Raw genomic sequence first — 24,076 nt, 5'->3', positions numbered from 1 at the left:
GAGACCACCGCGGCCGGCTTTCTAAGTAACTAATCTAACAGCAAAATTGCATGGAAACCAGAGAATTAAAAGCAAAAGTAATTTCAGACTTTAAATCTCCAGATGAAAAACATTAGGCATCAGTAAAAAAAACCATACGATTAATGTTTCAAGATATTTATTTTGGCGGACTATTGAACTCCATCAATTTGCGATGATTCTAAACATAGTCCTGATCTTACGTGAGGAGTGGCAGGGGAGACGAAGTTCTATATAGACATGAAAAGGGATTTTAAAGATGTTCGACGATAAGTCGTGGCTGGAGCAGTCTTTCATTTGAGGCTGAGGGTTACGCAGTAAAGCGGAGTCATAGAAATCAGATGACAGCTATTACTAGAGCACAACGGACACATGTGAAGAACATGCAAAATAGTTATCTTTACGGGAATGTACTTGGTTTATATTTCTACGTTAACACGCCGTAACCTTCGAAATAGTCACCTCGTAAAGCACTTCACCACTCCCAGCGTTTTAGCCACTGCTGACACGTGTCCACGAAATCTTTTTTCCGCTGTGTGTTAGGCAACTTTGCGATTCGTGGTGGATGTCCTTAATGGCGCCGAAACGGCGATCATCAGGCTGGAGATGGTGAAGTCCGCAGGGGCATAATCTGGCGAGTAGGGTGTATGCGGAAGTGCGATAATCTGATTTCAGGTGAGAAACACACGTTTGGAAAGAATGCAGAGTACGGGCGCATTGGCGCAATAGAGCAGCCAATTCTTCGCGTGCCAAAGATCCAGGCGCTTTCGTGAAAGTCCTGCCTCAGACACAATAAAAGGCGCTAGCAGAACTCGGTAGTGATGGTTTGGCCCGTGGGGACGACTTCCTGATGCACAACACTGTGAATGACCAAAAAGACGATGAGCATTCATTTGGCCGCACTGCGAACCTGCTCCGAGTATTCGGTCGTGGAGATGATCGACCCCTCAACTGTGAAAACTGTTTGTTACTTTGTCTCAGGGTCGTGCCTGTACACTTACGTTTCGTCACAGGCAATGATCCGCGAGATTAAAGCCCTGTCATCCACGGCACACAGACGGAGTTCTTGGCAGACTTCTGTTCCCTCTGCTGTTGGGTCAGCAGCAGGATTGCCGAACGACACACCAACAGTGGCAGCAATGTTATGGACTGTTGCATTTAGTTATTTATTTAAACGTCAAGTTCCGTAGGACCAACTTGAGGAGCAATCCTCCAATGTGATGGAACGTGTCAGTACATGAAATTACAACGTAAAAGTAACAACAAATGAAAATAAAATGACTATGATCCCAAAAAAAGTCACGCCATAAATTTAAGTAAACGCAAGCAAAAATACAACAAGAATCAGCTTAATTTTTCAAGTAACTCCTCGACAGAATAGAAGGAGTAACCCATGAGGAAACTGTTCAGATTCTATTTGAAAGCGCGTGGATTAAGGCTAAGATTTTTGAATTCTTGTGGTAGTTTATTGAAAATGGATGCAGCAGTATACTGCACAATTTTCTGCACAAGAATTGAGGAAGTCCGATCCAAATGCAGGTTGAATTTCTGCTGAGTATTAGCTGAGTGAAAGCTGCTTATTCTTGGGAATAAGCTGATATTGTTAACAAGAAATGACAGAAAGGGATATATGTATTGAGAGGCCAATGTCAAAATAACCAGATAGTGAACAGTGGTTGACAAGAGGTCCGCGAACTTACGCCATTTATTGCCCGAACCTCCCGTTTCAGAGCCAAAAATATACTTTTACAATGGGAAGAGTTACCCCAAAATATAATATTATACGACATTAGCGAATGAAAATATGCAATGTAGAGTAAATTTCGTTCCGAGCTATCATTCGGATACCGTTAGAATACTAAGAATGGAAGCATTAAAACTTTGAACAAGATCCTGAATCTGGGCTTTCCATGACAATTTACTGTGTGAACACCTAGTATTTTCAACTGTTCAGTTTCTCTAATCATATATCCATTCTGTGAAATTAAGGAGTCGGGTTTTGTTGAACTGTGTTTTAGAAATCGCAAAAACCGTAATCTTACTGTGATTTAGAGTTAGAGTTGGTGTCATGAATTGCACTATTTGAAACCGAGCCCATGTTGCACACAACATCCTTCACTACCAAGCTAGTGTCATCAACAAAGAGAAATATTTTAGAGTTAACCATAATAAGAGAGTGCATATCGTTTATATAAATAAGGAATATGTGTGGCACCAACACTGATGCCTGGGGCACCCCACATTTCACAGTACCCTACTCATACCCCACGTAACAGCCATTCTGAACACTGTGAATAATTACATTTTGCTCTCTGTTGCTAAAGTAAGAGGTGAACCAATTGTTAGCTTCTCCTCGTATTCCGTAATAGTCCAACTTCTGGAGCAAAACTTTGTGATCAACACAAACACTTCAGTTAAATCTGAAAATATGCCTAGGGCTCGAAACCTTTTGCTTACCCCATCCAGTACCTCATAGAGAAAAGAGACTATGGCATTTTCTGTTGTTAAATGACTTCTAAAGCCGATTTGTACATGTGATAGCAAACTGTGTGATATAAAACGATGAATTATCCATACACACACAACCTTTTCAATAACTTTAACAAACACTGATGGCATAGAAATGGGTCTAAAAATGTCTACTTTATCCCTTCCTCCCTTTTTATAAAGCGGCTTTACTACTCACTACTTTAATCGTTCAGGAAACTGACCATACCTAAAGAAAAAACTACAAATATGGCTACATACAGGCCTCACATGTGCAGCGCAATACTTTCATATTTCGATAGGCACTCCATTATTTCCATGAGAGTCCTTAGTCTTCAGTAATTTAATTATTGACTAAGTCTCATCCTTATCAGTATCACAGATGAATATTTCATACATCAATCTCCGAAAGGCATTTGTCAAGACAGTTGTATGATTCCCTGTACAGACTAAATTTTTATTTAATTCACCAGCAATGTTCAGAAAAAGATTGTTAAATACTGTAAATATATCTGATTTTTCAGTAACAGAAATATTTTTACTACAAACTTACTTTATATCGTCAATCTTGTGCTGCTGACCAGACACTTGCTTCTCAACTGACCGTATGGTTTTAATTTTATCCTGTGAAATAACTATTCTATTTGCGTACCACATACTCTTTGCCTTCCTAATAACATTTTTAAGCACCTTACAGTAGTGTTTGTAATTGGCTACTGTAGCTTGATTGTTACTACATCTTACATTTTGATATAATGCCTGCTTTGTTCTACACGATATTCTTATCCCACTAGTCAGCCACACAGGCGGCCTTATACTGCTAATACCCTTCAAATAGAAAACAACTCTCAAAGAGAATATGTTAAGGAAAGTATTACGTTTGTCATTTATATTATCAGCACTATAAACATCCTGCCACTCTTGTTCCTAGAAGAGGATTAAAAAACTAGCTATTGGCATTGGATTAACTTTCCTACATAGTTTTTAATTATATGTGACATTTGAATGAGTACAAAAGCCTTTTAGTGTTGTCACGGTCTGAAAAACCATTAACCCTTTTACTAACAGAACGCCCATCTAGTAATGAAGAATGAATAAAAGTATTGTCTATGGCTGTGCTACTGTTCCCCTGCACCCTAGCAGAAAAAAACACAGTCTGCATCAGATCCTATGAATTTAGGAGATCTACCAACATCCTTTTCCTTGCACCATCATATACAAAATTAATACGGAAGTCACCACATATAACAAATTTCTCGTACATTCTATAAAGTGAATCAAGAACCCTATCTAGCCTGATAAAAAATGCTCTTAAGTCAGAGTCATGGGACCTGTAAACAACAAAAATTAGAGGTTTAGTTTCACTAAATTCCACTGCCCCTGAACAACATTCAAATACCTGTTTAGTGCCATGTTGTGATACGTCTATGGGCTCAAATGGAATACTGATTTTTACATACATGGCCACTCGCCCACTCTGCAAGGAACTCCATGAAAAACGGCCACTTATTCTGTATCCTGGTAAAAGAAGCCTCCTAATTGTCAAAGTGTTTAAGTGATGATCCGATATGCCAACAACTTGAGAGACAACATCTATAAGCAGTTCACTAATTTTATCTCTAATACCGCTTATATTTTAATGAAGTAAGCTAATTCCTTCTCTACCAGGAAACATGACGTCCTCTGAACGTGACCTCTTAGTTAGAGGAACTTCCTTTAAGCAGGTATACCTATCATCTGACTTCAATCTAAAAAAGTGCAGCTCTAACACCAACTACTACAGGAATATTTCCATAAGTGATCCCACCACCACCCGCTACACTGTCACCTATAAGCTTTGACAGCCTCTCCTTCCCATACCAATTGATGTGCAGGTCATGGCTAGCGAAACATCAACTAACAGACTCAGCTGGAACCACCAAATTGTGACCATGCCCTCTGCCATCAGTGCCTTCTCCAGCCTTACGTTAACCACCCCAACAGCTGCATAGATGAGGCCGATCATGGCACTGAAACATTTGCACGAAATGCATGTTAGTGCTGCCAGTTTGAGTATCTATCTTTACCAGATCACCACCTACATCATATTCCCCGTCTCTATCAAGACTATTCCTGAGCCAACCCTGCACTAGGCTTCAAAATGCTGGTGACCTTGTACTCCCCCCCCCCACAACACTTCCTGCATCTGCTGACCCACGGTTCTACCATGCTAACTACCATGCAGCTGAACCTTCTTCTTTCTGTTAGGATTTGCAATTGACCTAGGCCTTCTAAATACTGAGGACTGCTGCATGTTTCCTATACCTACAGCTAGAAGAAGATCCTCTCCACTGAACTCTGAAAATTGGTCAAATCTATTGCATATACGCAAAATACAACTGTCTGAATACCTCCTCCTCTTAGCTGCCTTCTTTCCAACTGTCAGTTCCCATTCCACACCATCCTTCACCCTCTTCAACTTATCTAGTTCCTCTTTCACGTATTGTAACTACACCTGAAGGGCACAAATCTTACGCTCCTGCTCCTCTTTCAACTTATTTCTACTGCATTTTATGCATTCCCAGGAGGGGATCTCCCTAGAATGCTCACTACCTTCCCAGCTGCATCCCCCCTCCCCCAATGAAAATACTTTGAACAAATCCACCACACTGTAAGCCACTGCTCACAAACCTACGACAGAGCCCCCACTTTTCACTCACGCTAAAATTTTACAGTTACTGAAAAAAATTAAACGTCCTCGATTAATACAGTTACACGAATAGAACTATTTATAGAACTAACAATAGCGGTCTCAATAATCTCTCTCTAATAAGAAAGCAACTACTTTTATTAACACTATGAAACCACAACTAATACCAGTACCAACAAAACGAGATAGTTACGTTGACTTAGTTTTAATGCAAGTCCACAGAGGACTTAAAATGTCAGCACCTTGGCAATGGGTGGGTAATAAGATAACGTAAATGCGTTGAAGTCTACATAACATTTGGGGCAAGATGAAATCGCTCAGCGATTGCCGGATATTTATCAGTGGGGAAATAAAGAAGAAAAGAAAGAATCAGGCAAGCACCCACTGTCTTGATTGAGCACACACTGAGTTTCAGATAACAAACATACTTCAGTCAGAAACATGAAAGCTTTAATGTCAATCTGAAAACTCCTTTCAGCTCCTATCATATTGTTAGCGAACGTTGCAATTGCTCGTCGTACTCAGCGTTGCTATTTCCGGCGAGTGGCAGCTGTGATGCCTGAACATTCCACGTCATCTGATCCGCACTTAAGGCTCTTCTCCATTAGAGCTCAGAGATTAAGTCCCTCTCAGCCGAAAGTCCCCTGATAAGACTTGGATGGAAAGAAGTTCCACAGAGTATTCCCAGCAAGAAACAGAATTTCTACTCTCAATTTTTTCGTGTGCCGGTTCACTGCTTATCTCCGAGGTCGATCACACATGCGTGTGTTAGCGACCTCGGCTATAGAGGCTAGTTGTCTCTCCTGGTAGGAAACTTCCCACGAACAGCACTATTCAAGATCTGTGCAGGAATTAGAAGGCTGTACGATGCGTGTGATCCTATTGTATGGTTGTGAGCACCAATGGCAGTGATTGTTCTAAGTACTGAGCAATAAGGCACTTTCTAGTAGTGAAACATTCTCCCTTCTAAAACAAAAACCGATCCGGCTGGCCTCCCATCTCACTGCACCACTTTCATATCATTGCACTGCTTTCCTCCTAACGTTTCCGAGAATAAGGGCTTCCTGCATACGGGAGGCACTGTGAAACATGCACCTTCCCATTGTAATCTTACAGCACCAACAGACGTCCCACTTTAAACACACTATTCAATGGTTTTCCGTCATTTGGAACACAAAAGAGATGGCGCCTCTTTCGCAGAGTTCAGCCCACATGCAATCTATCATTCCCAACTTCTACCTGCTTTCCTTCTTTCCCTTGCGCAGTTTCTCCTTAGGAAAGGTCTGCCGCTCACTGTAATGGCGGGATGCTGGATGACCTCTGCTCAGTTTGGGCTCAATAAGATTTCCAGCTCCAGAGCTCCTGAAATTGTACACACATCAAACAAAGTATTGCATCACCTCGGTTCCGAGAGTTCCAGAACCTGCACAGAAAATTGTTATAGAGATCAACATAAACATCATTTCCGCCCTTATTATTGCTCATGAAAACCACACTTTGCTTGTTGTACCACCAAACAGCGAGACCTTCACAGGTGGTGGTCTAGATTGCTGCACACACCGGTACCTCTAATACCCAGTAGCACGTCCTCTTAAATTGATGCGTGCCTGTATTCGTCGTGGCATTCTATCCACAAGTTCATCAAGGCACTGTTGGTGCCGATTGTCCCACTCCTCCACGGCGATTCGGCGGAGATCCCGCAGAGTGGCTGGTGGGTCACGTCGCCCATAAACGGCCCTTTTCAATACATCCCAAGCATGTTCAATAGGGTTCATGTCTGGGGACCATGCTGACCACTCTATTCGGGAAATGTCATTATCCTGGAGGAAGTCATTCACAATATGTGCACCATGAGGGCGCGAATTATCGTCCAAGAAGCAGAATGCCTCGCAATTTGCTGCCGATATGGTTGCACTATCGGTCGGGGGATGGCATTCACTTATCGTACAGCCGTTACGACGTCTCCCATGACCACCAGCGGTGTACGTCGGGTCAACATAATGCCACCCCAAAACATCAGAAAACCTTGCTCCACTCGCTGTACAGTGTATCTAATGCGTTCAGCCTGACCGGGTTGCTTCCAAACACTTCTCCGACGATTGTCTGGTTGTAAGCATATACTAAACTTATAGGTGTAGAGAGCATGATGCCAATCCGGAATGGTCCATTCGGCATGTTGTTGGGCCCATCTGTACCACGCTGCATGGTGTCATGGTTGCAAGGATGGACCACGCCATGGACGTCGGGAGTGAAGCTGCGCATCATCCAGCCTAATGCGCACAATTAAAGCCGTAACACAACGTCCAGTGGCTGCACGAAAAGCGTTATTCAACGTGGTGGCGGTGCTGTCAGGGTTCTTCCAAGCCATAATCCGTAGTTAGCAGTCATCCACTGCAGTAGTAGACCTTGGGCGGCTTGAGAGAGGTATTTCATGAAAGTTCCTGTTTCTCTGTATTTCTTCCAAGATCGAACAACAGCGCTTTGGTTCACTCCGAGACGCCTGGACACTTCCCTCGCTTATAGCCGTTCCTGGAACAAAGTAACAATGCGGACGCAATCAACCCGCAGCATTGACTGTCTAGAGATGATTGAACTACAGACAACACGAGTCGTGTACCTCCTTCCTGTAGGAATGACTGGAACTGATCGGCTGTAGGATAACCTCCGTCTAATAGGCGCAGCTCATGCGTGGTTGTTTATATCTTTCAGCGGGTTTAGTGACATCTCTGAACAGTCAAAGGGACTGTGTCTGTGAAACAATATCCACAGTCAACGTCTGTCTTCGGGAGTTCTAGAAACAGGGGTGGTGTAAAATGGTTTTTGATGTTTGTATATACAGACAGCTTGACACGTAAGTACTAGAAATAAATTAATATAATTTATATCAAAAAATTTCGCCCATAGTGCAGCGGTATTTTCGCAGAAATGGACCATTATATACAGGGTGTTATTATTGAATAATGAGAATAGTTATTAGCAGATTACACTATGCAGTGGCTGGGTTCACTTCACCAACACTTATATGGCTAAAACACTGAATGTGTCAGCCATCAATTATGAGGTTACCAATAAGGTGAAATCAAACATTTTTATTTACTTTCCTATGCAAAAATAAAATTGCGCTTTTGGATATTTTTGTCGTTTTTGAGATTCACATAGCCATTGCTTATTAAAAATTTAAACTCCAGAGAGCAAGTGCATTCGTAGAGGTAACACTAAAAACTGATTCAGTATGAAACTATAGAAATAACTGAAAATAGGAATGTTATGGAGTACAATGATAGCGATAAACAAGAACGAACACTAAACGAATGTTACATAAAGGGGGAATATATAGTTAAACAGCTACAACTAAAGTTATTTTCCATGCTTATGGGTATTCTCTAATTGAAGTGAGGCTTTGAAAGTGATCAGGTCTTGCATTGAAGCTGGGTCGTACGTGATCAAAGTTAGCGTGCCAAAGTTCGATTACTGGCTTCCAAACGTAAGTAAAATTTTCAGGCTGATTGCATAACGACTTGTGGACCACTTCTTGCTCTTTCGCAAGACTCCAAACCTTTTTCAAGATTCCCATGCACCTTTGTTATTTTGTGATGGCTCACTTGAATAAGGAGGACCTGTTAGATACTGAAAAGCAAGGTCGCTAACTTAATACGACTGTGCGTTGTTCCACAATCTTATAATATAACGGAATGCCAGAGCACAACAACCTGCACGTTTTCTCGCCTCTCCATATAAATCAGAATGTGCTATTCCAGGCCCAAATGAGACTAAGCTGTAAGATTTTTCTTCAATCTCAGTGATAGTAAATGCTATTAACCTTTCTATGATCTTCGACTGAAAGAACTGCATACCAGAACATATCCCTGTGACAATTTTTCAAGTCATCGTCTTTAGTCTTATAAAGTTGGACTTGTTTTCACAGGCATCCTAATGATTCTCCAAATGATGTCCTTTTATTTCAGGGTGTAATGGTACTTGAATTACGTAACCATTACGGCACCTCTCCTACACCTCTCGATACCCGTAATATTCTACTGTGTTTCTGCAAAGTAGTTGACATATTTACGAGACAACATTCAGATTTGATTTCATTTGTGATACATCGATATGTTTATATTCCAATGATATTATTCCTATGTGTATTCTTTCTTTGGTCACTATGATCTTTGACGTACTTGTAAGTCTGATTTTTGGGCGCGTAAGCGATAGTTATTTAGTTGTTAAGCTGCTAGAGAGTCGGACCTTGAGAAGGTCAAGTCTTGGACGTCATGTTGGAAAGACGCGTATTGTAGTCCACTTATAAAATGTAAACTTTAACAGTGACTCTGAGGAAGATGTTTTCAAGTATGTTTTGTATTGTAAAGTGATGCTTTGTGTTTACGTGATATTGCAATAAAAGCAATTAAAAGGAAGTGAAACTTAATATCGGGGTGTTGACTATTTTTTTACATCACTATTGTCCAGCAAAAGTGTAATCTTCAAGGATGGTTTGTGAAGCGCATCTACAAAACTTTTGAATATAGCAGAATAAAACCTAGGCCTCTTTGCATCCGAGCTTGGAATCATAACCACCTAGATTTCAACGATTGAGCCATGATTTTACGACGAGACCAGCATGGGAAACACAAAAAGATGAGTGCCTAGTTTTTTGATTATAACATGAAATGACTTTATTAACTGTGCTCTAATAACACCTGCCACATAATTTGACTGTTGTTACCCGAAAATGCAGTATTTAGCAGCGTGAGCAACACCACAGTCGTTATTAAAATGCTGACCTTTGTTGTGGTAGGGTTATTAGAAGGTGTAACATGATGTGTTATCTAGCTTGGAGAAGATCTGTGACATCGTAGCATATTTTGAGTGATGTGGTGGGTAGAGCCACGACTAATGTACAGTTTTTCAACAATTTTGTCCTTTTCTCCTTGTCAGTTCGCAACTATAAGTCTATTGAAACGACATTGCGCTGTGTAGTGCAAGTAACCAGTGCAATGACATCCAACTTTCCAACTTCCTGTGTCACCCTTCCATCTACTGAACCAACTATTGTACTTCGTGTTCCTTCTGAAATGGTCATGTATGCCAGTTTCGTACTCTACTATTTCAAAAATCCGATGTCGTCTGATGCTCATCTAAGGCATTTTTTTTTACCTAAGGTAGATTGTGGTGATTCCTTGTATGGGCTCTTAAATAATGTCATCACGCACACTACTACATTCAACCAAAGATCTAAGAAACAAAGAAAATTATTAATATTCATCTCTACTGAAATTGTCTAATAGCCCTTTCAAGTATCACAGTGATGCCTAGGCTTCTTTGGGCCCAGAATGGTATACTGTGCTTCTTGCCATTCCCGAGTTATATTGCCTTAATGACCTTATCGCCAATGGAGGATAAACGCAAATATTCGTCCCTTTACCCCTTCTGGTCCATGCATTCTAATGAAAGCCATTTTCCTAAGATTGCTAACATAAAATCTTTGTGGTACTATGCATGCTACTGCCAAAGATTAGTTGTGTCCATATTTCACCTTTGTATAGATAGCCGAACATCAAACTTTTTCTAAATTAAGGGCAACTTCTTTTACTCAGTCTAGTAGATTCCTCATGCTTCTTGACATTACCGTGGAAATCTGCGGTGTAACAGTTTCCTTTTTGTGGTAGAGAGCCTGCGCCGAGTGCTACAGGAGCTGAACCCCGCAGCAGTGATGTGCGAACCACCGACCACCAAGTCCGCTGCAGCCGCCAGGCCGACTGGTTGCCCACTCCTGGTGCTGGGGACTGCCAAGGCCGTACCGGATGCCCAACAGCTGCTGCTGAGGAGTGCCCAGGGGCTGCAGGGAGACAACATGAGCCCCGCGGTCGCACTTCTCACGTCTGGGACCACGGGACACCCCAAGGTCATCCGGATACCTCGTCGCAATATTGCTCTAATAATACACATTCTCAAGTAAGACGATTAACCATACACTTTAGCAGTTTGATTGTTGGTAGTTATGCCAGTAAGCTAGACATGTTGTGTTATGATTGCTGTATGTAGCTCGACAACTTAAGGATTAGGAAAGACAACTCACCACTGTACTCGAGGTCGCTAACGCACGGATGTACGGGGGAGCTCAACTCGGAGATAAGCCGGTTCACCGTTAATATCTGGCCGGCAAAGGGAAGGGGTTGGTGGTGGCGTTAAGTTACTGATCACCAGAAAGAGCAAAAACAATCTTGGTTGCAAAACTATAATATTCCATTTGCGCCTCCAAGGTATTTACACTGTGAGATGCATCTATGTAGGCTCGATTCCGTTTTAGTGGATGAAGATGTCACCGCATATCTGGTAAGAATGGATGAGGATGTCGCCTCATATCTGGTAAGGAAACGACGAGAGGAAGTATCTGCTACACGGATCTCGACGGTTAGAGGATTGGGAAAGACAACTCTCCTCTGTAGACGAGGTCGCTAACAAACGGATATATGGGGGAGCTCAACTCGGAGATAAGCCAGTTCGCCGTTAGTACCAGGCCGGCAAAGGGAAGGGGTTGGTGGTGTCGTTAAGTTCCTGATCACCAGTATGAAAGAGCAAAAACAATCTTGGTTGCAAAAAGTATAATTCCATTTCCGCCTCCAAAGTATTTACACTGTGAGATGCATCAATATCGGCTCGATGAGGATGTTACCGCATATCTGGTAAGGATGGATGAGGATGTCGCCGCATATCTGGTAAAGACACGACGATTAGAAGATTCGGAAAGACAACTTGCCTCTGTAGACGAGGGTCGCTAACGCACGCATGTATGATGGAGATCGACAAGGAGGTAAGCAGTGTTTTAGGAGCGCTTTCCCATGTATTTAAAATCTATATCAATACCAAATTCTGAACACAGTGGTTTTGTAACCCAGAATGTTTCTTCTTTCATATTGTTACCACTGATTGGTGTATCAGACCGCCAAGGATTGGAAAAAGTTAGTGTTCACCAGTCGATTCGCTAGTGTTCTGTGTTAAATCCCAAACTTCTCAGCAGAGTCTTATGAAGTGAGCCGGCCGGAGTGGCCGAGCGGTTAAAGGCGCTACAGTCTGGAACCGCACGACCGCTACGGTCGCAGGTTCGAATCCTGCCTCGCGCATGGATGTGTGTGATGTCCTTAGGTTAGTTAGGTTTAAGTAGTTCTAAGTTCTAGGGGACTTATGACCACAGTAGTTGAGTCCCATAGTGCTCAGAGCCATTTGAACCATTTCTTATGAAGTGAAAGTATGTGACACTGTATCTTGATGGTAATGCGTCCGTCGTACGGAGACTTTGAGGCAGGTGGCCTCTCAGGTGCTATTCGGGAAGAGCTGTCTATGAGACTTGACAGAGTTTCACCCTCACCCTACTCTCGTCGTCATTGTCATCTGACGTAAACACATCCGCATGGAAAATGGCCAGTGACTGCAGAGGACGAACACCCTTCTAGATGTCGGCTGAAAATAACCCGTGGAACTGAGCAGAAAATAATGACATACGACATTTACATTCACATGGAAGATATCACATGTCATGTAATAAGCTTTTAATTAAATATGGTGTTATAATTGCAAGAAATACCAAATGCTTCTAAGACTGTCGGTAAACCATAGTATTAAACAAGAAGATACAAACAAAAATCTTAATTTTCCTTCAAATTAGTCTGTTGGGTGTAATACACAATTGCAAACTTTGAAAAAGGTGATTGAAACTGTCACCGTTGACTACTTCCAAATTCATTCAAAGTGTCGATGTTACTTTTGTTTGGATATCGATTAGAATTTGAAGCAACAGCTGTGTAATAGGGCTATGACATTTATTCTCCCTACTTCTGAACGGATTTGTTGTATGATGGCTGTTTGCAAGTAATATCTATTTCTGATATACATATCAATTAAAGCACCACCAGATTCAGTCTGAGTTTTCTTGTGATCATCACTAACTTTTGCAGTACCAATCCGGGACCGTTCTTTCACTTACCCATACCTTTGTGACAGATAGATTAGTCATCTTTCTGCTGCTGCAGATTACTGTGTTGGACGTTGAATCTGACATTTTGGTTGACTTAATGATGGTACGTTTCTGTTCTAGGCGACAATTGTGGTACTTATAATACTCTACTTTTTTATCTGGTGACCATAGCCTTTTGCTACCCTGAGAAGGGAGAGTGTAGTCTCTAAATCTATGGTTCAAAATGGTTCAAATGGCTCTGAGCACTATGGGACTTAACATCTGTGGTCATCAGTCCCCTAGAACTTAGAACTACTTAAACCTAACTAACTTAAGGACATCACACACATCCATGCCCGAGGCAGGATTCGAACCTGCGATCGTAGCAGTCGCGCGGTGCCGGACTGCGTGCCTAGAACCGCTAGACCACCGCGGCCGTCCTAAATCTATGTTGCATAACTCAAAGCAAATTTTAAAATACAGCTGTATGAGGAAATTGACATTCATGGTTGCAGGAATAAATCGTAGGCTTACATTAGTCAAGAGATTTTCTTCCATACACCTCAAATGACATCACTTGCTTTTCTGTGAAGTTTTTCGTAATTCGGGTGAAAGATGGATGCAAATGCTTTGCCCTATTACACAAAAAGATTTTATGTGGGCGTTAGAACACACTGAATTTGAGTGATCGTAGGAACAGAATCTACGATATTGCAGTACCTGTGTTATTCTGATTACGATGCAAAGTTCCATCAGACATGCATATATGCATATCAAAGGAACCGGCACTGCGGTGACTACAGGCGTTACGAAAGACATCAAAGGAACTCGCAACTTCGAGTAAGAACTACCATCGCCTGTAGAACGGAATGACAATGAAAATTTGTGCCGGACCGGGAAACGAACCCGGATTTCCCGCTTATCGCGAGCGGTCGCCTTATCACTTGCATATCAGTGCACGATTCACGGCCATCCTACGGCTGATCATAGTCGTTATTCGCAATTGCGAATCCATTTGATGTGGAATAGAATTTGTTTTATTCGTGAGCTTCATGGTGTTTTACGCTCTTGATACGCCTCTTCGTGTGCATCCGCAATGTTTTTTTCAGGTAGGACTGTAGAACGGAAACAGACAAACTTAATACAACCAGTAACTTCAAAGGGTGTTCAATTCGAACTGTCAATATTAATCCCATTAGGGGCATTGTTTTGACAGCATTTTTGATGAGTCCCCAAGGAATGTGCTGTCAATTCTCTCGCAGGAGTCTGTGTAGGTAAATAATCAGCAGCTTCTACAGTGCATCTTAAAAGTCAGTCTTATTGAACAGAAATGAAGACAGTGGAGCACCCTGACTTTCCTCAACCCGTAAACGTCAAGCGCCTAGGAAAATGGAAATAAATGTTGGCGCCAACATAAATAATTTTTCAGTGTGACTAGGACACTTTCGACTAAATGCACACTAGTGCTCTGGAGCCAAAATTGGTAAGTTACATAAATTAGTGTATTCTGAGCCCTTAATAGACTAGCTATAGTAAGTGCGTGATAAATACACCTCCCGCCAGCAAGAACTGAACATTTACATTCGGCACCACTCGGAACAGGTCGTGTCGACTGTTCTCTTTCACATTAGTGCCACCCTCAGCGACCCCAAAATTGAAATTGCCTGACAAAGTGGCGTGTTGTTGGTGTCTGTGAGGGATTAATTAACTGAGTAATAACACCATTAGGCAATATGAGACACTATCGAAAATTTTGTAAATATGATTTTTATGTATTCATTGCATTTCCTTAACACAGCATCTATTTAGTTTCATATTCCATGCTGGAAATACTTACTGCACATGATGATAACTGCCTCTATAACGCGCATTCACGAATCTGTGTTACTTTCGTTTAAAAAAACAAGTATGCCATAGCCACTTGAAGACAAAGAAGAAAGCATTCCGCCTATCACGTCCCCTTATCACGCAATGACAAATGTATATGCCCCTACACCCTGCCTTGCTCCTGTGGTAACCAGACAACTTTTTGCACGCTTACTGTAATTCCTCCAATATGTATTCCATTCAACGACAGAGACAGATACAGCCAACAGCTGCGAATGGTAAGAATGTTTTCTTCAGCGGTTTCGAATATACATAACTTACGCTTCTTCAGGAGCTATGAAAGGTTAACAATAGCTAAAAATGGGAACCTATCTTCGAAACCGCTAAACAGTAAGTACTTACCATTGGCAACTACTGGCTGAGCCTGTCTCCTTCGTCGAGTGAAATTGTTGGGCAGTTAATGAAAATGATTAACCATGTCTGTGATATTAAAATCCTCCAACGTAGGCAATAAGTATTTTAAATTGCCACTAGCCGTTTTCACAATTAAATGTTTGTAATGTTTTCACTGGAATCAAATGCTGGCGCTGAATGGAATGATCGTTGTGGTAGCATGAGCAAAATTCGGGAATAGAAATGATAGAATTACACAAAATAACGGCCACCAAGTATGAGAGTGTAGAGAACAACACAAAGTGCTGAAGACGAATTTTCAATAAACTAAAAGAAAGAATGTAGAGCCCTGTCTGGCGGAGTCCAGTCCACCTCATCCTTATCAAAATTAATTTCACGTGTTCTGCAGAGTCTTATAATGTTCATGTGGTTTCACTGGTGGGAAAGAAAGCCATAGTTCATGCAAGTGAGCTTTTAATTTTTCTAACTGCAAAACAAACTTAAGTACAAAATTAAAAATATTATTAATTATATCCGTAATTTACTTTTCGGCTATTTCGTCTAAATATTCGTCATTTGGAGTGCGTGCAATCCTCACTGCGATTTTTAAATGTCGGGACAACCGACTGAGACATGTATTTTCAAGTAATATATTTTAATTTTCGTAAACGAATCTTCAGACTGGTAGAATGAAGAAACAGTGTCAAAATTAAATACGTACAGGCTCTTAAACTTTTACTGTTGCTAGGCACTCTTCTTAAAAATACAGTTCACTCTTGCTTTTAAAGATACTCTGTAGATAGAGCTTTAAGCTGTTTGTCGTGTTGATGTTCGTTTATTTCGTTTATAAAGTAAGTTTTATAAAACCCAAGTTGGCAAAATAATTTTAGATCATCATCTTCAACAAGCTTGGGGTGTCCTACAAGAATTTCTTCCTATTGCAAATATGCTTTCTTTTTCTTCAAAATATTCTTTCAGAGCCATATCTTGGTAAATCCTTCGGGGTCAGTTAAGTCAGACTGCAGAACAGCAGCAGTTGGAAAGTTAGGCGAGTGTTTTTCTTGAATTCCATTAATTTACATTTCCAGTTTGACTTCATATGCAAATATTTTGTTTGTCATGTGTTCGATTATCTTGCTTCGTCCTTGGAATTCCAAACTACGTTTGTTGAATTTTTGTATAATACTGGACGGAAAAGCTGTAAGTGCCCTCCATTCATCATAAATAAGTTCAGCATAGTTTTTATTGCTGTCTTGTAAGAATAAAATAATTTCAGATCTGAAATTGACAAACCATTCGATCCCTTTTCCTTTTCTTAGGCATCTGACAGCAGTATGTAGGACATCAAAGTACCAAGCTCACAATTCCTTCAGCAGTTCTTTAAAATTTAGGGTGATTAAGTTCACACGCACGAATGAATTTTATACTGCTTATGGCGATTTTCATAACATCCTTCAATCTGTTATTTGAAATGTGGCATGTCAAACTTTCTTGATGCAGTAAGCTATGAGTGGAAAATAACTTGTTAAATGCCATTCCCTCTTAATCAATGCTACCAAATAATTGTTGAAGCCCATCGTTTACGGACATGTGCCTCTAAACACTCTTATTAAACCAGCTGTAATTAAGTAATTTATTCGTACAAAATCGTTAATTGCACCGTTCTTTGTGTAATCTGTCGTAGTTATACCGCCAAGAAGTCTTCTAATATCCCATAATTTCTTCAATTTCTTCAATAACGCACCAGAAATGAAATCTGAGCCGTCGTAACTGTATCTGTACTAGAATCACATGCAAGACTGAAGTATTTGCATATTTTCCCTTTATTAGTTACTTCCTCAAACATATATTTCAATTAGATTTCGAACGTTCAAGCTTATTAATTTCAGCACATATTTGGTTACTATTTGAGAGACACTGACATATATATATATATATATATATGAGAAATATATTGCTTCACTAATCAGCATGCGAGGATTTCATATTTTTTGAAAGAATTTTATACATATCACATGCTATATCCGTGACACCTTCATTTTGCCAACTATTACTGATATAAAGTTTTGTTGACGACGAACTGCTGATTTATGATGATCGATTTTTTTTCTTTTCTTTCATGTGAATCTAAAGGAAAAGCTACTGTAAATAAACTGCAATTCCTCATGTAATAGTGAAGTATATTTCAGCTCGTTGATTACGCTCTTCTGGATATTATTCAAAGTATCGAAGTGGCACCATTTCAAGTGGCTTCTATGCTGGGCGGAATGTAAAGAACTGACAGGGACGAATATCCAGAGAACAAGTGAATCGTGGACCCACAGAAAATTCATTTCTTGTAATTCTCACTGTTGTGGCGCAATGACTTGTCGCACATGTGCCATCGGTTTTCCTGAGTGTTTCCGCGACATGCTATAAAAAACGCTGGTCGGTCACTAGTTGAACGGGAGCACAAATTCTTGTGTACGATCTGTCAACAAACTAACATCCATTTAATTTGGAATTTGCTATTCCTCGCCGACTTCAGCGTTTCCTCTAGGGATCATATTCGAAAATTTCGTATGCCGCGACACCGCGAATTAAGAATTATGATTCCCTCTGAAGACAGCCCAGGAGCTCAAAGCATATCCTTACGATTCTTTGCCTGGAAATCTTATTGAACAAAAAAGGGTTAAGGAATGTAATGTGGTATGCAACGTCGCTTACTACAGTTCTGAAAATGTAAAATTAAAAAAAAAAATGGGATGTTTGGAGATTACTTGCCAGCTAGCTAACAACTTGTTTGGCAGTATTACCTAAAAGTAAAAGTTTCTTCTCCTTCTACGGCCTCCCTCTGTAGTAAAATCTTTGGAAGTACTTGTTGGATACATGTACAGCAAGATTCCCCATTCGTTTCTGTGCAAATGGTAACGCCTTGATATCTTTCTAGAGGATATTTTGGGTTCTATTAACGTTTTATATATGTAAAACTTGCACTGTAAACATTGCAGAAATACATATATGTATAAAACTTATTACCAATCCAAAACTGCACATCAATAGTGCTTTCTATTTCTGCAATGTTTACAGTGCAAGTTTTATATATAACTTGCACTGTAAACATTGCAGAAATAGAAAGCACTATTGACGTGCAGTTTTGGATTGGTAATCAGATGCTCGTTTGTTAGCCAATAAACAGATCGTAATAATACATGGAAAGTGAATTTTTGCGCAAACTTACACATTTCTAAACGGAAAAATACCAAATGACATTAACAAATAAAAGAAAGGTACATTAAAATGTTACTGTTTTCTGTTCCACAGCGACTCGTTTACAAGATATCGTATTTTGAATAGTTCCAACAATGATATATATATATATATATATATATATATATATATATATATATATATATATATTTTGGACGAATTTGTATATAGAGGGTGAATCATCTGAAACTTGAAACAGATAATGCTAGTAATGTGTGGTTTTCACAGAATGGGTTGGCAGTCACTGGATGGTATTCTTAGCCAGACTTTAATTATATTTAGAAAGGGTATTTTTTGTGCAAATATACACTTTACACTGGTGCGCCTAAGAAAATGCCATAGGCAGTATTTAAATACAGAGATACGTAAATAGGCAGAATACGGTGCTGCGATCGGCAACGCCTACCCCTGTATGAGACTATTGTCTGGCGTAATTCTTACCTGAGTTACTGCTCCTACAATGACAGGTTATCACAATTGAAGTACGTTTGAAATGGTTCAAATGGCTCTGAGCACTATGGGACTTAACATCTGTGGTCATCAGTCCCCTAGAACTTAGAACCACTTAAACCTAACTAACCTAAGGGCATCACACACATCCATGCCCGAGCCAGGATTCGAGCCTGCGACCTTAGCAGTCGCGCGGTTCCGGACTGAGCGCCTAGAACCGCGAGACCACCGCGGCCGGCTTAAGTACGTTTGAACGTGGAATTATAGTCGGTACACGAACTATGGGACACAACGTCTCCGAGGTAGCGATGAAGTGGGAATTTCCCGTACGACCATTTCACGAGTGTACCGTGAATATCACGCACCGGGTAAAACATCAAATCTCCGACATCGCTGCGGCCGGATAAAGATCCTGCAAGAACAGGACAAATGACGACTGAAGAAAATCGTTGAACGTGACCAAAGTGCCACCCATACGCAAACTGCTACAGATTTCAATGTCTGGCCACCAGCAGGTGTTAGTGTGCGAACTATTCAAAGAAACATTATCGAAATAGGCATTCGCAGCCGTAGGCTTACATGTGTAACCTTGACGACTGCACGACTCTAATCTTTATGTCTCTCCTTTGCCCGTCGACAATAGACTGATGGTGACTTGGAAAATTTACCTGGTCTGACGAATCTAGTTTCAAACAGTATCCAGCTGATGGACCTGTACGGGTATGGAAGCAACCTCATAAATCAATAGAGCCTGCATGTCAGCGCTAGACTGTTCAAGCTGATGGAGGTTCTGTAATGGTGTGGGGTGTGTGCAGTTGGAGTGATATGGAACCCCTGATATGTCTAGATACGAATCTGACAGGTGACACGTACGTAGGCATCCTATCTGATCACCTGCATCCATTCATGTCCAGTGAGTATTCCGATGGATTTGGGCAACTGCTGCATCACAATGCGACGCCCCACACGTCCTGAATTGCTACAGAGTGGCTCAAGGAACATTCTCCTGAGTTTAAACACTACCGTTTTCCACCAGAATCCCCAGACATGGAAGTTATAGAGCCCATCTGGGATGCCTTGCAACGTGCTGTCCAGGAGAGATCTCCACACCCCTCGTTCTCTTACGGACTTAAGGATAGCCCTGCAGGATTCATGGTGTCAGTTCCCTCCAGCACTACTTTAGACATTAGTCGAGTCCATGCCACGTCGTGCTGAGGCACGTCTGGGTGCTCGCGGGGGCCCTACACCACATTTAGGCAAGTGTACCAGTTTCTTTCCCTCTTCAGTGTATAAAGACTTAGACAAAGGAATTACTGCGGAATGTTCTGGAACTCCAGATATAATACTTACAACACGCTTCTGTACTGTGAAAACACTGTCCCTCTAAGTTTACACCCAAAACAATTATTCTTCTATATATATAAACCATCTCTACGAGTAAACATGTATACTACAAACGTAGTTCAGCGAAGGTGTCTGGATATACTAGGGAAAGCCCTTTCACATCGAGATTCCGAAGGAATTACGCTTTGTACATCATATACTTCATTTCCTGAAGAGAGGTTTTTTTTGTAGCTGATGGAATTCTAAGTGACAAACTGAATTTCACTTAGTATTCAATGTAGTATTCAATGCTAATCCCACGTTTGGTGCTTGCAGATAATTAAGATTTGTATAATCGTGTCGTATGATGAAACAATTCAAACTAGAATATATATATATATATATATATATATATATATATATATATATATATATATATATATATATATATATATATATATATATATAAAAGAAATGGATAACTCAAAACGAAACTCAATGGTAAGTCACAACTGATTTCTTGAGATGGATAACGAAATGATACACTATGCTTTCCATCATGTAAGTAAGTTAAAAACCATGAGCTTGATGTATTTACACTTCCACAGTGTTTTAACCTTGGCATGAGAATATCATATTTCACATAAAAATCTTAGTGACCTTACAAAACATACTAAACCATAATCATTTCATGTTTGTTGCTTCCAGTATTGTGGTGCCATTGTTGTTGTTGTTGTGGTCCTCAGTTCTGAGACTGGTTTGATGCAGCTCTCCATGCTACTCTATCCTGTGCAAGCTTTTTCATCTCCCAGTACCTACTGCAACCTACATCCTTCTGAATCTGCTTAGTGTATTCATCTCTTGGTCTCCCTCTACGATTTTTACCCTCCACGCTGCCCTCCAATACTAAATTGGTGATCCCTTGATGCCTCAGAACATGTCCTACCAACCGATCCCTTCTTCTGGTCAAGTTGTGCCACAAACTTCTCTTCTCCCCAATCCTATTCAATACTTCCTCATTAGTTATGTGATCTACCCATCTAATCTTCAGCATTCTTCTGTAGCACCACATTTCGAAAGCTTCTATTCTCTTCTTGTCCAAACTATTTATCGTCCATGTTTCACTTCCATACATGGCTACACTCCATACGAATACTTTCAGAAATGACTTCCTGACACTTAAATCTATACTGGATGTTAACAAATTTCTCTTCTTCAGAAACGCTTTCCTTGCCATTGCCAGCCTACATTTTATATCCTCTCTACTTCGACCATCATCAGTTATTTTGCTCCCCAAATAGCAAAACTCCTTTACTACTTTAAGTGCCTCATTTCCTAATCTAATTCCCTCAGCAACACCCGACTTAATTAGACTACATTCCATTATCCTTGTTTTGCTTTTGTTGATGTTCATCTTATATCCTCCTTTCAAGACACTGTCCATTCCATTCAACTGCTCTTCCAAGTCCTTTGCTGTCTCTGACAGAATTACAATGTCATCGGCGAACCTCAAAGTTTTTATTTCTTCTCCATGAATTTTAATACCTACTCCGAATTTTTCTTTTGTTTCCTTCACTGCTTGCTCAATATACAGATTGAACAACATCGGGGAGAGGCTACAACCCTGTCTTACTCCCTTCCCAACCACTGCTTCCCTTTCATGTCCCTCGACTCTTATAACTGCCATCTGGTTTCTGTACAAATTGTAAATAGCCTTTCGCTCCCTGTATTTTACCCCTGCCACCTTTAGAATTTGAAAGAGAGTATTCCAGTCAACATTGTCAAAAGCTTTCTCTAAGTCTACAAATGCTAGAAACGTAGGTTTGCCTTTCCTTAATCTTTCTTCTATATGTCAAGATAAACATAGCCTTATCACTTAATTGTCTTTTAGGTCCTAAGTGTTTGGTACTGAGTATGTCTTTCAGTATTAGGTGGTTACAAAGTCAGATGTACGTGATCTACCTCAAGTTTCTAGAAAAATTGTTGCAATAAGCAGACTATCTATAAAAATACTATTAAAATATTTGTTAATTAATTTTTGGAAGTTTTGATATTATGATGTGTTTGTATTCTACCAAACTATATGTAGTACTTTTCTCAAAAACGTAGGGTATGTAATGTTGTCTGTTACTGACAGAAAATTTCTTTAGTTAATTATTTACTTTCAAAGAAATTAAACCATTTAATAGATTCATTATTCTGCCTCATTCTATTTACTGTATTCTTGGTGCTGCGCAAATTCACTTTTTCACTTGATACAAAGGGAATTTTGCTTAAAACGGCACAGTACATATTATAATATGATTTAAGCTTGTCATAATGTCTGTTGTTTCTTTATGATAAGTAAAGGTTTCTCTTCCTTTAATCCATTCACGATTTATATTTAAGTAGCCTTTCCCTGCAGTTTCACTCACATAGTTGTTTGACACACAGCCCTTCCTTGCAACACTCTGCATCTATCTCTTCCTCCCCTATCTCTATTCGCCTCATGGTCCCATTTCAGCCCGCCTCTTCATCCCCTATCCCTCTCTCTGTCTCTGTCTCCTTGTCCATCTCTCTGACTAGTTACTCTGCCCTCTTCCCCAGTCATACTCGTATCTTCCTCTCACCTGTCCATATTGTTCTCTTCAGTATCGACCTTCCCACTCCCTCATCTACACCTTCCACCCGCCTCCTGCTTCTCACCTTCTTCACACACTCTCCATCCTTCTCCTTCAACCCCCCTCCCCTCCCCAACTTCATCTGCCTGTCACCTTCTTTTGCCCTCTCTGTATATCTCTCACTGCCTTCTATCAGCGTCCTAAGGACACCTCTATCCATCTCCTCACCCTCTCGTTTTGTCCATCCCATCCCCCCCTCCCCTTCTCTGTGCATCACCTCCTCCCTGTTCTCTCTGTCAATCTCGTTCTCCATATCTCTCTCCTCCTATGAATTCATACCCATCTATAAGTCCAGTACCTCCTCTCCCTCTTAGTCTGTCCCGTTTCTCCCTCCTCTATATATGTCTGCCTCTTTGTCCCCACTCTATCTCTGTATCGATCTATACCAGATTTCAATGCCCAGCAATGCGCATCCACACATGTACTCATTGCACAGCATGACAGTACTGCATGGGAGCATGAATCCTACCCTCTCTATCTGTCCAACTCCTTCACCCTGTTCACTAGTCCCTCCCTCTCTTTCTGTCCATCTCTTCCTCCCCCTCTTTGACACTCTCCTGTTCCTTTCCCTACTCCTTCTCCCTCTCTTCTCGTCCTTCTGCCCTCTCCCTGTTTCCATTTCCTTCCAGTCTCTCTTTCTTTTCCATCTCAGCAACCACTATTTCCATCTATCTGTTCCTATCAATCTCTCTCTCTCTCTCTCAGTCCATTTCCTCTTGACACCTTATCCATCTCCTCCTGCCTGCCTCCCCCTATCCATCTTCACCTCCCAACATCCCCTCCTCCGGCTAACCAAACATGCCTATCCACATGTGCAATCCCTAAGAAACAGGCCTGTAAAACATTAAGAAATTGCTCCCACAAGCATGTAGTGCATAATACCCTTTATGGCAGGTAGAGAAAAATGTTTTTCCGTATCTCCATTCATATTGGATCAATGTATTGTGAACGCCACCGTGCTGATATTCATTCCTGTTTCTTGTTTGTATGACAAATATGTGTATGTTGCATATAATGTACACATAACTT

The 24,076-nt window shown here is 40.7% G+C and overlaps 1 protein-coding gene across 1 annotated transcript in view; it reads left to right on the top strand.

Moving 5' to 3' along the window:
• Positions 1-24,076, top strand: part of LOC124803230 (4-coumarate--CoA ligase 1-like) — a 96,547-nt gene that overhangs the window by 15,096 nt on the left and 57,375 nt on the right. Inside the window, exon 3 of the mRNA XM_047264409.1 lies at positions 10,861-11,146. Coding sequence (XP_047120365.1) covers positions 10,861-11,146 — 286 coding nt within the window. The remainder of the gene's footprint in view (positions 1-10,860; positions 11,147-24,076) is intronic.

This window comes from Schistocerca piceifrons, chromosome 6 (assembly GCF_021461385.2).
Source record: "Schistocerca piceifrons isolate TAMUIC-IGC-003096 chromosome 6, iqSchPice1.1, whole genome shotgun sequence".
In the NCBI taxonomy this organism is placed as follows: Eukaryota; Metazoa; Arthropoda; class Insecta; order Orthoptera; family Acrididae; genus Schistocerca; species Schistocerca piceifrons.
This window is presented reverse-complemented; position numbering and strand designations above follow the sequence as displayed.